This window comes from Ranitomeya variabilis, chromosome 3 (assembly GCF_051348905.1).
Source record: "Ranitomeya variabilis isolate aRanVar5 chromosome 3, aRanVar5.hap1, whole genome shotgun sequence".
NCBI lineage: Eukaryota > Metazoa > Chordata > Amphibia > Anura > Dendrobatidae > Ranitomeya > Ranitomeya variabilis.
Genome location: NC_135234.1, coordinates 25,157,730 through 25,171,341, shown reverse-complemented (window position 1 = coordinate 25,171,341; position 13,612 = coordinate 25,157,730). Strand labels below are relative to the sequence as shown.

Here is a 13,612-nt window from a genome sequence, read left to right as displayed (position 1 = left end):
AAACCTGAGACTATTACCCAGACCTCCCTGGTTGAGCTAAGATATTATTTTAACTGCCTTCTAAGCATATCTATCTGTGTTTGGATTAAAACAGGGACTTATTCGTGTCAAGTATCCTCAAGAATAACTGTGCTTCATAGACTTTCTGCGTGATTGCATTTTCCTCTGAAGTTTCCTACAGACTGAAGGCTGGGGTGGAGTTTTATAGCAGGAAGACACAGTGCACATGAGACCAAAGATGCCATCTTGGAAAAGGGCAGTAATGCGCAAAAGGTAATAAAAAATGTTCAGAGTCTGCTGTCTGCAAACTATTAACTACTACTAAGTTCAACCCTACTGACTGCTGCCTGCAATAAGGTACAGCTGCCTGTCTTACAGGGGATATTCTAGTAACCTAATACTTATCCCCTATACACAATATATGGGTTAATTATTAGGGCAGTTCGCATGGCGGATCTTGAAGCAGAAGTTTGGCGCGGACAGTCACGTTGACATTCTGCTGAATATCCGCCGTGGCCGCTTCCTTCATGCCTCTCATTCACCCCTATGACAGACAGCGATGAGGATTACGGAACGTCAGATTTTAGCCGCAGCCGAGAAAGGACCTGAACGGCTTCTAGAAATGTACAGAAAACAAAATACAATAATCTGCAATCAGAAATACAGATTATACAAAAATTATCACAATCTGGTGTTAATTATTTAAAAAAAATGTATGTGACACATTCCCTTAAAGAAAAATGAATAAAAATATACCTAATAAGAGTATTGGAAATTTTAAGAAATGTTTAATAGGTTAGGGTAGAGTAGGGCCCGGCAAAAAGAGTCTCCTTGTCGTGGTGGTGGCTTAAAAAAATATTTTGGCCAAAACAAAAGCTGTTGGCTGTGTATGTGATCTGGTGTTCAGTGGGAATTGTTAATGTGTGATTGGTGAGGATGTGGTGCAGATGTGGAGTTTTTCCAAGAGTGGGCGATGGGTCTGAGGAAGGTTTGCGGAGTGGAGGTGGAGCTGGGGTGGAATCTAAAGGGGGCCTGAAAATTTTGCCAGTATGGGACCCTGAAATTTCCGTTCGCAGCTCTGCTTTTTGGTAACTGCTCCATTCCTCCAGCTGAGTTCTCTTCTCTCCTCAGTAACAGAGAACCTCTAGCTGCCATGTGGCCTCAGCCTCCCACTCACTCACTTCCTGATCGCAGCCCTTCACTCAAGAATCCAAAAGTATGTACTTTAATGTACTTTTATTGGCATATGTGGTGACATTTCTGATGAAACTCAACCTATTTCAACCCACGCCCCCTCAAAAACAAAAAACAACTAAAAAACATTTTCACTTGAAAAAAATTCTGTCTGTCACGAAACGTTGCCACTTTAGACAATATTTTGTATATTATTATTCTAGAATGCTGCCTTTGCTTTTTAAATTTTTTGTAGTTTTTTTGTAGGTTTTGTGTTGATCGAGATAGATACAAACACACTCCTGCACTCCTCCCATTAACCAGCAGGTGATATATATCAGTTCTACTTATACATTTGAATTGTAGGCTCATGGCCCGGGAGAGATACGTTTGTCCATTTAACTGTAGGCTGATAGCTCAGGAGAGGCATGTACAGTAGATCAGGGACCCATCAGAGGGAGGTCACCTTGCCGTGGTTGATGGGCACACATGAATTGGCCAATTTATGCGCTAAGAACCTTCATTTTTGTAAGTACATCTTACTGAGTAATAACACAGTTTAGATTCAATGTCTTCAGTGTTTACATATATATTGGCTCCTATAGAATGCTGCTGTGTTTTCTTTTCTAGATACAAACACAGATAGATAAATAGAAAGAAAAAATGATTGATAGATGATTAATATTAATAAAATAATATTTTTTTGTATTTCTGTAGCGCCTTTACACTTTACATTTTAGAGCAATGAGATACATAGATGGATAATAGATAGATAGATAAATATTAGATATATAGATAAACAAATAATAGATAGATAATAGATGCATAATAGATATGTCACGGATTCCTTCTCCAGTATCACACAATCAACAGAGCAAGAGATGAGTGAAAAGATCCAAGAACCTTTATTTACGCAAAAATACAAAAGGTCCATATATACGATCCACCACACTGAGGATACACTAGTCCAGAACACGAATGCAGTTCAGTAACAGGATAAAAGTCCATCAACAGAGGATCACATAGTCCATATACTCTTCTTTCTCTCTGATATCCTCTTCACATCATCGTTCCACCCAGGACTGATCTGTGTCTCACCTCCCTGATATTTACAAGTCTCCCTCCTCATTCACAGGTCAGGAGGGGGAAGGTCTCAGGGGCTCATTGTTTCAACAAGCTAGGTCAACATGTCATTAGCATATTAGCAAACAACATTATTCACTGACCCTGTGGAGAGATAAAAATACAGAACTGTGGGGAGAATATCAGATGGCAAATAACAACTCATCCAACAAGAGAACACCATGAAAATAAGTAAAATAGAAATATACACAAAAATGATACCCACATAGCATATCACACCATCACAAGATACATAATAGATAGATGATTAATAGATAGATAGATAGACAATAGACAGATAATAGATAGATAATAGATACATAAAAGATACATAATAGATGATAGATAGATAAATAGATATGGCTTCCAGTACCATCTATAAGCTGATGACACTCAGATCTACCTCTCTGTCCCAGATGTCACCTGTCTGCTCTCCAGAATCCCAGAGTGTCTATCAGCCATATCCTCCTTCTTCTCGTCTCGCTTCCTCAAGCTCAATGTGGACAAATCTGAACTAATTATCTTTCCTACATCTCGCATATCTTCCCTACCTCATCTATCTATTTCAATAAATGAATTCACACTTTCCCCTGTCCCAAAATCCGCTGCCTCGGAGTAACCCTGGACTCTGCCCTGTCCTTCAAACCGCACATCCAAGCTCTCACCACCTCCTGTCGCCTCCAGCTCAAAAATATTTCCAGAACCCGTCGTTTCCTCAACCGTCAATCTGCTAAAATGCTTGTGCATGCCCTAATCATCTCCCGCCTCGACTACTGCAACATCCTCCTCTGTGGCCTACCTTCTAACACGCTCGCACCCCTCCAGTCCGTCCTTAACTCTGCTGCCTAATTAATCTCTCTCCTCACTTCTCCTTTGCTTCCCCTCTTTGCAAATCCATTCACTGGCTCCCATTCCCTCAGCGTATCTAGTTTAAATTACTAACACTGACCTACAAAGCCATCCATAACCTTTCTCCTCCATATATTTCCACACTAATCTCTCAATATCTTCCCTCACGTAATCTCCGGTCCTCCCAAGACCTCCTCCTCTCCTCCACACTTATCCAGGACTTCTCGCGAATATCCCCCATCCTCTGGTTTTCTGTGCCCCAACACATCCGGTTATCCACCACATTTGGATCCTTCAAAAGAAACCTGAAAACCCATCTCTTCAAAGAAGCTTACAGCCTGTAATGACCACACGGCCACCTCAACACCATCGGAGCTACTGCAACCCCCGACCTACTGTCTCCTTAATCCTGTAGAATGTAAGCCCGCAAGGGCAGGGTCCTCTTCCCTCTGTATCAGTCTGTCATTGTTAGTTTGTTTACTGTAAGTGATATTTGTATTTTGATGTAACCCCTTCTCATGTACAGCACCATGGAATCAATGGTGCTATATACAGTAAATAATAATAATAGATAGATAGATAATAGATAGATAATAGCTAGATTATATACAGTAGATAGATGGATAATAGGTAGATAGATCAATAGATAGATAATAGATAGATAGATAGATAGATGATAGATGATAGATAGATGGATAATAGATAGATAGATCAATAGATAGATAGTAGATAGATAATAGATAGATAGATAGATAGATAATAGATAGATGATAGATAGATAATAGATAGATGACAGATAGATATAGATAGATAGATAATTGATAGATAATAGATAAATAGATAGATAATAGATAGATACATAGATAATAGAGATAGATAGATAATAGATAGATAGATAATAGATAATAGATAGATAATAGATGATATATAGATAGTAGGTAGATAGAAGGATGAAGAACAGATTGACCGGGTTAAGGAGGGCTATAGTGAAGACCCCCCAGTCCCCAGTGTGGTAAAAGCCCCTGGACTTCTGCCCGCTGTGCTCTCCCCATAATCGCGCCTTGCGGAGGATACCATATAAATAAAGGCATAACATTGTGCACTACCACTAGGACTCTTTTAGCCAAGGGCCCATTTACAACTCATCTTCGGTCAGCCTTCGGGTGGGGGTCCGGGATGCCATGTAGAGGGCAGACTAGCCCCCGCTGGTTGGTCCGTCCGGCATTATTATTACCGGCTCTCAGGCCCGGCCTTTCCTTCGTCCGATCCCTGACATAATGAAGGATTACATCTTATCTGGACCTGGAGGGAATTTCACCTTCGTCACATTTTACTTGATTTAAAATATATATAGGGCGGGGAGGAAAATTAGCGCGAGGCCTCTCCCTAAGTAAACCTCATTTAAAGAATGTTGTAAACAGGTCCGAGGGTATAAAATAACCCCTGTGCCCGTCCCACCCGCAGAGAGAAGATGGTGATGGGCTGGAGACTGCGCTGGGTGCTGGCCCTCCTCATGGTCCTGGCTGCCAGTGGATCAGCCCAGGCGCCCCGTAAGTATCGGCATTGCTACAGATGATTTCCCTTGTTAGAAGATTGGCACAATGGTGTGGCACGTTGGGTTTCAGTGAGGTTGGATACAGAGCTATGTGGCACTTTCAGTGTGATGATGTACTATAAATCCCAGCATAACCTGCACTCACAGCATGGACTACTTGTAGTATTATATCTTTTTGGTCAACTATCGTATGTGCATGAGGGTTACACCCACTTCAAGGGTTAAAAGGATCAAGCATATTGGATTTCAACATGCCCAGTCATACTCACAGTAGTATTATAGTGCCGTCCTTGTAGAAGATCAGTTTTACAGTATTATCAAAAGTACTAAAAATGGAACCAACCTCACAGTAGTGTCATATCCACTATTATTAGGGTGGCATCCTCACAGGAGTAATATGGTGCCATTTTTACCACAGAATCTAGAGTGACAAATTATAATAATCCTCACAGTAGTGTCATAGAAATCGTAGTGTCATAGAAATTATAGATTCGTCCTCACAGTAGTGTCATATAGAAATTATAGAGTCGTCCTCACAGTAGTGTCATATAGAAATTATAGTCGTCCTCACAGTAGTGTCATATAGAAATTATAGAGTCGTCCTCACAGTAGTGACATATAGAAATTATAGAGTCGTCCTCACAGTAGTGACATATAGAAATTATAGTCATCCTCACAGTAGTGTCATATAGAAATTATACAGTTGTCCTCACAGTCGTGTCATATAGAAATTATAGAATCGTCCTCACAGTAGTGTCATATAGAAATTATAGATTCATCCTCACAGTAGTGTCATATAGAAATTATAGTCGTCCTCACAGTAGTGTCATATAGAAATTATAGTCGTCCTCACAGTAGTGTCATATAGAAATTATAGAGTCGTCCTCACAGTAGTGACATATAGAAATTATAGATTCATCCTCACAGTAGTGTCATATAGAAATTATAGAGTCGTCCTCACAGTAGTGTCATATAGAAATTATAGCGTCGTCCTCACAGTAGTGTGATATAGAAATTATAGAGTCGTCCTCACAGTAGTGTCATATAGAGACTATAGAGTCGTCCTCACAGTAGTGTCACATAGAAATTATAGTCGTCCTCACAGTAGTGTCATATAGAAATTATACAGTTGTCCTCACAGTCGTGTCATATAGAAATTATAGAGTCGTCCTCACAGTAGTGTCATATAGAAATTATAGAGTCGTCCTCACAGTAGTGTCATATAGAAATTATAGATTCATCCTCACAGTAGTGTCATATAGAAATTATAGATTCATCCTCACAGTAGTGTCATATAGAAATTATAGTCGTCCTCACAGTAGTGTCATATAGAAATTATAGAGTCGTCCTCACAGTAGTGACATATAGAAATTATAGAGTCGTCCTCACAGTAGTGTCATATAGAAATTATAGAGTCGTCCTCACAGTAGTGACATATAGAAATTATAGTCAGCCCCACAGTAGTGTCATATAGAAATTATAGAGTCGTCCTCACAGTAGTGACATATAGAAATTATAGAGTCGTCCTCACAGTAGTGTCATATAGAAATTATAGAGTCGTCCTCACAGTAGTGACATATAGAAATTATAGTCAGCCCCACAGTAGTGTCATATAGAAATTATAGAGTCGTCCTCACAGTAGTGTCATATAGCAATTATAGAGTCGTCCTCACAGTAGTGACATATAGAAATTATAGAGTCGTCCTCACAGTAGTGTCATATAGAAATTATAGAGTCGTCCTCACAGTAGTGACATATAGAAATTATAGAGTCGTCCTCACAGTAGTGTCATATAGAAACTATAGAGTCGTCCTCACAGTAGTGTCATATAGAAATTATAGAGTCGTCCTCACAGTAGTGACATATAGAAATTATAGAGTCGTCCTCACAGTAGTGACATATAGAAATTATAGATTCATCCTCACAGTAGTGTCATATAGAAATTATAGTCGTCCTCACAGTAGTGTCATATAGAAATTATAGATTCATCCTCACAGTAGTGTCATATAGAAATTATAGTCGTCCTCACAGTAGTGTCATATAGAAATTATAGTCGTCCTCACAGTAGTGTCATATAGAAATTATAGCGTCGTCCTCACAGTAGTGTCACATAGAAATTATAGTCAGCCCCACAGTAGTGTCATATAGAAATTATAGATTCATCCCCACAGTAGTGTCATATAGAAATTATAGATTTATCCCCACAGTAGTGTCATATAGAAATTATAGTCGTCCTCACAGTAGTGTCATATAGAAATTATAGATTCATCCTCACAGTAGTGTCATATAGAAATTATAGTCGTCCTCACAGTAGTGTCATATAGAAATTATAGTCGTCCTCACAGTAGTGTCATATAGAAATTATAGCGTCGTCCTCACAGTAGTGTCACATAGAAATTATAGTCAGCCCCACAGTAGTGTCATATAGAAATTATAGATTCATCCCCACAGTAGTGTCATATAGAAATTATAGATTCATCCCCACAGTAGTGTCATATAGAAATTATAGATTTATCCCCACAGTAGTGTCATATAGAAATTATAGATTTATCCCCACAGTAGTGTCATATAGAAATTATAGATTCATCCCCACAGTAGTGTCACATAGAAATTATAGATTCATCCCCACAGTAGTGTCACATAGAAATTATAGATTCATCCCCACAGTAGTGTCACATAGAAATTATAGATTCATCCCCACAGTAGTGTCATATAGAAATTATAGATTCATCCCCACAGTAGTGTCATATAGAAATTATAGATTCATCCCCACAGTAGTGTCACATAGAAATTATAAATTCATCCCCACAGTAGTGTCATATAGAAATTATAGATTCATCCCCACAGTAGTACCTACATTAGTGCCAATCTTACAGAAGATCCTTAGAAAAGCACCTGTATTGCCAGGGTCACAGAAGCCTCTATAGTGCCATCCTGACGGCAGTACCTGTAGGCTCATCTTCACAGCAGGATCTTTAGTTATGTGCATGACCTGTCCTATGGTTATTGGTATGGTCAATCAATGGGGAAATCTGGAAGTAAGTGTTCCCTACAACACCAGCACGGGGGACATTAAAAAGCAATAATACATCTGAAAATAAACTTTGTAGCACATCTTATCAGGGAAATTTCATTCTTTCTCCCCTGGGACTGATCTTCCATTCCTGATTCAAGGCTAAAATCTGTTTTTAGTGATCACTGATTTTCCAATTACTGAGATAGGAGATGGCAGTTGGTGCTCATAAAGTTCTATGGAGAAAGGAGGAGCTAGAGGCGGACACCAACTGCTGAACCGACAGTTACAGTTCTCCATAGAACTTTATGAGCACTAACTGTCATCTCTAATCTCAGTAATGGGAAAATCTGTAATGACTGAAGACACATTTCACTCGTGAACTGAGAATTTTGAGAATAAAAGATGAGATCAGGAGAAAAAGTCTGATAAAATATATTACAAAGTTTCTTATTTTCACATGTACTATTGATTTTTGGAATACAAATTAAAACAGTGATAGAGTTAAGGCCGGCATACTCATTATAAGACAGCTGGCCGAACCAGCCAAGAAGGAGAGGACAGAGAAGGATGTGACATGCTGAATTTCTTGGATGTGCAAATAAGTCACCGCCAGAGGAGTCTGGCAGCAGCTCTCTCATAGAGAATACAATGAAGCAACGAGACAAATCTGAAATAAATTTCTTAGGCTACTTTCACACTAGCGTTGGGCTTGGCCTGTCGCGGTGCGTCGGGCCGAGGTCGCCGACGCTAGCGTTGTCTCCGCCGCACAACGGGTGCAGTGGATGCATTTTTCAAGCGCATCCGCTGCCCCATTGTGAGGTGCGGGGAAGTGCGGGGAGGTGGGCGGAGTTCCGGCTGCGCATGCGCGGTCGGAAAAAGCGGACCGTCATGATCAAAAAACGTTACATGTTACATTTTTGCTCCCGACGGTCCGCCACAGCACGGCGCAACCGTCGCACGACGTGTGGCAATGCGTCGCAAATGCGTCGCTAATGTTAGTCAATGCAGAAAAAACGCATCCTGCAAGCACTTTTGCAGGATGCGTTTTTTCGGCAAAACGACGCATTTGCGACGTATTGCAGTTAACGCTAGTGTGAAAGTAGCCTTAGACCTGATGAAGCTGGTGTAGTTATTTTGAAAATTCAATCCAAATCTTTTGAAGGGCTCATAAAATGCTCATTTTAATATCAGGCATGAAAACGTTCCAAAAAAGGATTATACAGCAATCCTGGTGTGGATTTTTCAAAGTAAGTACATCGGCCTCATCAGGTCTAAGAGATCTGTTTATTAACATATACAGTTTGGATTGTGAAATTTGGTGGCTAAATCTTTAATTATGTTCTTGTTAAAATAGCCAGAAGCTATTATTATTTTTTTTTTTTATTTTACTTTTACTTAACATCGCTGAATAAAATATTGTATTTTTTTTTTTGTTTTTGTTTTTTCACCAAGGTGAGCTGTAACCTTCTGAACATCCTTTTAGTAGAAGCTCAGTTTCTATCAGCTGCATCATTTATGTCATTTACGGGCCTGGGGTTACTGTGCACATATTATATACCCAGGGGCAGATTACATGGACCTGTCATTAGAATGGGTGGAAAAAGACACAAGTCCATCAGATTCCACCCAGGTAGACTAACCCACGGAGGAATAGTTCTTAGGCTATGTGCACACGTCAGGATTCTTTGCAGAAATTTCCTGAACAAAAACGGACATCTTCTGCAGGAAATCCATATGCGTTTTTTTGCGCGGATTTTTTGCGTTTTTTCCCGGAGCTTCCCAATGCATTAAATAGCGGGAAATCCGTGAAAAATCTGCAAAATTAATGAACATGCTGCGTTTTTTACCGCGATGCGTTTTTTTCGTGGAAAAAAATGCAACATGTGCACAAAAATTGCGGAATTGATTCTATTAATAGAATGCTTAATGGATGCGGTTTTTTTTCGCAGTTTTATCGTGTTATTATAGCGAAAAATTGCAAAAAATCAGGAACATGTGCACACAGCCTTACGGTAAAGAAGCCTTTGCTCCTCTGGAGATTGAACCTTTTTTCTCCATACGGAGGGAGTAGCTTCTTCTTTTTTGAGGGGGTTTTATATGAATCAGCTTTTTACCATATTTTTTATATTTGTCATTTATGCACTTGTACAAGTTAAATCATGTAACCCCATCTGAAGACTAAAAAAATATAGTTGTTCAATCTTTTCCCTTTAGGCCGTGTTTCCACGGTCAGGAAACGCTGCGTGTTTGACGCTGTCAAACACGCAGCGTCCAGATGTTCCTGCATAGTGGAGGGGATTTTATGAAATCCCGTGTCCACTATGTGTGGTAACACGCACCCGGCGGCCCTGCGACTCCGGACATGCTGCGCGTCTTCTAAGATCGCAGCATGTCCGTGTACCTTGCGGCGACGCTGCGAGGTGAATCACAGGGCCCTATGTGTGGGGTGCGATGATTCCGGATGTGTGCAATGAACACATCCGGCATCATCACGTCACAGAGCTTTGGGAGGAGTGGGTTTGCCGCTCCGTCCAAACCGCCGGCCATCCTGAAAGTGGACACGTACCCTTACCAAGATGCCCTCATCAGTTTTACAGCTCTTCTTTGTACCTTTTCTAACTTCAGGGCCAGAACTGATCTGCAGATTTCGGATGAATGCTTTGTACGATGGTCGTATTACATCCCTGTCCTGCAAGTTCATCCATCTTAAAAAACATGACAATATCATACTGGCTTTAGAAGCCGCTGACTGACATTTCATGCTGTTGGTCATGAACGCCGCCATCTTGCTCTATACATGACTTAAAAAGGTCAGGTGAGAGGAGGATGGCTAATTGTATGCACGGAAAGATGATGCAACATTTTCCTACAAGAACCTCCTAGTGGAATATGACCACCATCTCTCGGAGCCAAGCATGACTATGATATATCCATAACTTGGGTTGATATTAGACTTTTGTGGTTTCCTAAGACCGAAAATCCTGAATCCTTGAACCCACAGAAACGATTATGTCCATCGATTGGAGATGTATCTGGGAATGGTGTTGATGTCAGGTTATTATCGATATAGTATGGAATTATTTGATTTGTAGAGGTGTACCTTAGAAGCCATTATCTTCTTCATATTTTAGCAACCATTTGCTAGCAAGAAAAATACACAGAGAATGTTTGTTCTTTCTGCCAATGTCGTCTCCTTCTAATGTAATGATATACTCACAGGAGATGCTGCCAGATGTCCAGAGATATTGGATTTTTAATTAACTAATCCATAATTCAAGTCCATAACACTGTGATTTCGTCTGATCTAGAAGTACACCCAGATCCTCCTCTACAAGTGACTCTCCTAGTTTTACTCCCCCTACAACATACGCTGCCCACATATTATTAGGGCCCACATGTATAACTTTACGTTTCTCCACATTGAACCTCACCTGCCATGTTGATACCCAAAGACTCAGTTTGTCCACAGCAACTAATAACTTATGAACATCTTCCATAGAGTGTACTATACTACATAGCAAAAACTGCCCACTTTTGCCCTGGTGACAGACCCTCTTCAAAGCCGGGATCACACATACGCGAGATACGGCCGAGTCTCGCAGGTGAAATCCCTTCTCTGGTGCCGGCACTCCGGAGCAGAGCGTGCAGCCGCACAGCAACACATGGAGCTGCACGCTCCGCTCCGGAGTGCCGGCGCCAGAGGAGGGATTTCACCTGCGAGACTCGGCCGTATCACGCGTATGTGTGATCCCGGCCTAAAGTCTTGTCTTTTAAATTTTTTGGGGGAGCTGGAGTTCATGAGGTCAGATTCTCAAGATAAAAAATTGATCACAAAATCTAACTAAAGCCTCGGTCAGACGTCAATATTTACTACTTGCGAGAAAAGTGCACCGATTATTTTATTTTTTTTATTTATCGATCAGTGTGGTCCGAGTGTCTCATACAAGGAAACAAACAAAAAAAAAAAAGTTTTTTCTTCTTCTCCTTTCTGTTTGTGAAAACCGGAGCGCATTCGGATGTCATCCGAGTGCTGCCTGATTTTTTTCATGGACTCGTAGACCTTGATTGCTGCTTTTGATCCATCACCAGGATAAAAATCCGACGTGTCTGGACTTGGATCGTCAAAAATTGTGAACAAGTGAATGGCCCCGTAGGCTACCACAAGTGCTAGCCGTAAAAAAACAAGGACGTCGAGCCTAAGGCTACTGTCACACGTTGCGTTTTTTCTGCTCCAAAACCTACTCTCTTAGCAGTAAGAATAACCCTTTTTTGCAGTGTTTTTCCTGCCAAAAGTTTTTGATGTAGAGATGTCTGCAGCTAATCCTGTGTGCACCCACCCTGATAATCCTGTGTTTTCTGTCTTACAGCCGCCGACCATTGTGCAGTGGATCCTAAAACCAGAACCAACTGTGGTTATCCGGGCATCTCTGCGGCTACCTGCCATAACAGAGGCTGCTGCTTTGACCAGAAGGTTTCTGGTGTTGTCTGGTGTTTCCACCCTGTTGCCCCAGAAGGTAATTCTGAAGCCTTATTCCACTCTTAATTACCCTCCTCAGAATACATCTCCATAACACGATCCTCTCGAATTAAAAGAACCCAACGTCTGGGCCCATTAAGTTCCGAGGTGTAATGCACGATTTCTCCAGAGGTGGCGCTGCAGGAATATTGAATATTTACTAGAAGGTTCTCTCACAGATTTGAGCGTCGACTTTTTCTACCAAACCAAGAAATGGTCTGAAATGGTCACCCTCTATTTATTAGTAATTATTAGGATATCTGTGTAATTTTAATATTATTCATTTGATGTAAGTCTGTAGAAGCAAAAATAAAAAAACAAATAACAAAAAAACTTGCCTGGGGCAGCCATATTGGAGCCTAATCCTCCCTGGCGTTTATGAGTGAACAGAGCAGCAAAGTTGTGCATTTTGTGGCTTAATAGTCAGGAATGTATCAATAAATGAAAACAATCGTCAGGGATTGATTCAGTCCAGTCCATTTTTCTACAGGTCAGGAAGTGAAAGAGGGTCTGTATACAGAGCTTAGTCTGTGTCTGTAATGTATACTGTTATATTCCTGATGTATTTGGTCAGAGCCACCTTAAAATCATGCATTCTCTACTAACGAAATGACTCTGCTCATTCTGACCTAGTCTATACAGCAAAGCTGATAAGGTAATGCATTCTTCTTACAATCCCAGTTTTCACGACAATTATAAACATGTTTGACCTTCTTTCCAGAATTTCCAGAATGTTTCTAGATTGGAAGATCCCAAGTCTTTCCTCCGCTTGCACTTTATGATCTACTCCCAGCTGAAATGTCAACATTTATATATTCTACGGACCCACCACGATTAAAGGTCACCTACTCATTACAGAACCCAGAACATGGAGCATAACCCTACTCATGGGGTGACATGGATGAAAGAGCAAGAGCACCAGATACGGCGTCATTAACCCGAAGATCGAGCTGTTCTTGTCCTACAACAACTCCCGACACATAAACAGACTTTTTTTTAATCAAAAACCCAATCTTGTCAATCAACGATGCAATAAAATTACTGGAATTTTTGGCTCTTGCGTTCTATTGGTCAATTTTTTGGGTCTCGATAATCAGGTGGAGGATCACCGTAATTTTATTTTTTTTTGCTTTCAAGACAAGGCTCACAAAAATGGCTAATTTCAAAGTCCTTTTCTATAGAAGTTGATCTGTGTAGATAATCTGCTACAACGGGTGTCATTTCTGTATTTACCATACTGCCCAATACTATAAGGTGAGGGCATGGGAACAACTATGTCCTCCATAGTACACGCCTGCGTAACGCAAAATTGCCTTGTGCAGGCATGTACTACGGAGGACAGAGAATGAACTTCAATCCCATATTGCAGCCAGCATGCAGC

At 40.6% G+C, this 13,612-nt stretch overlaps 1 protein-coding gene across 1 annotated transcript in view; it reads left to right on the top strand.

The window, feature by feature from the left end:
- Positions 1 to 13,612, top strand: part of LOC143817602 (uncharacterized) — a 39,718-nt gene that overhangs the window by 12,287 nt on the left and 13,819 nt on the right. The window contains exons 3-4 of the mRNA XM_077299091.1: positions 4,593 to 4,694; positions 12,083 to 12,229. Coding sequence (XP_077155206.1) covers positions 4,593 to 4,694; positions 12,083 to 12,229 — 249 coding nt within the window. The remainder of the gene's footprint in view (positions 1 to 4,592; positions 4,695 to 12,082; positions 12,230 to 13,612) is intronic.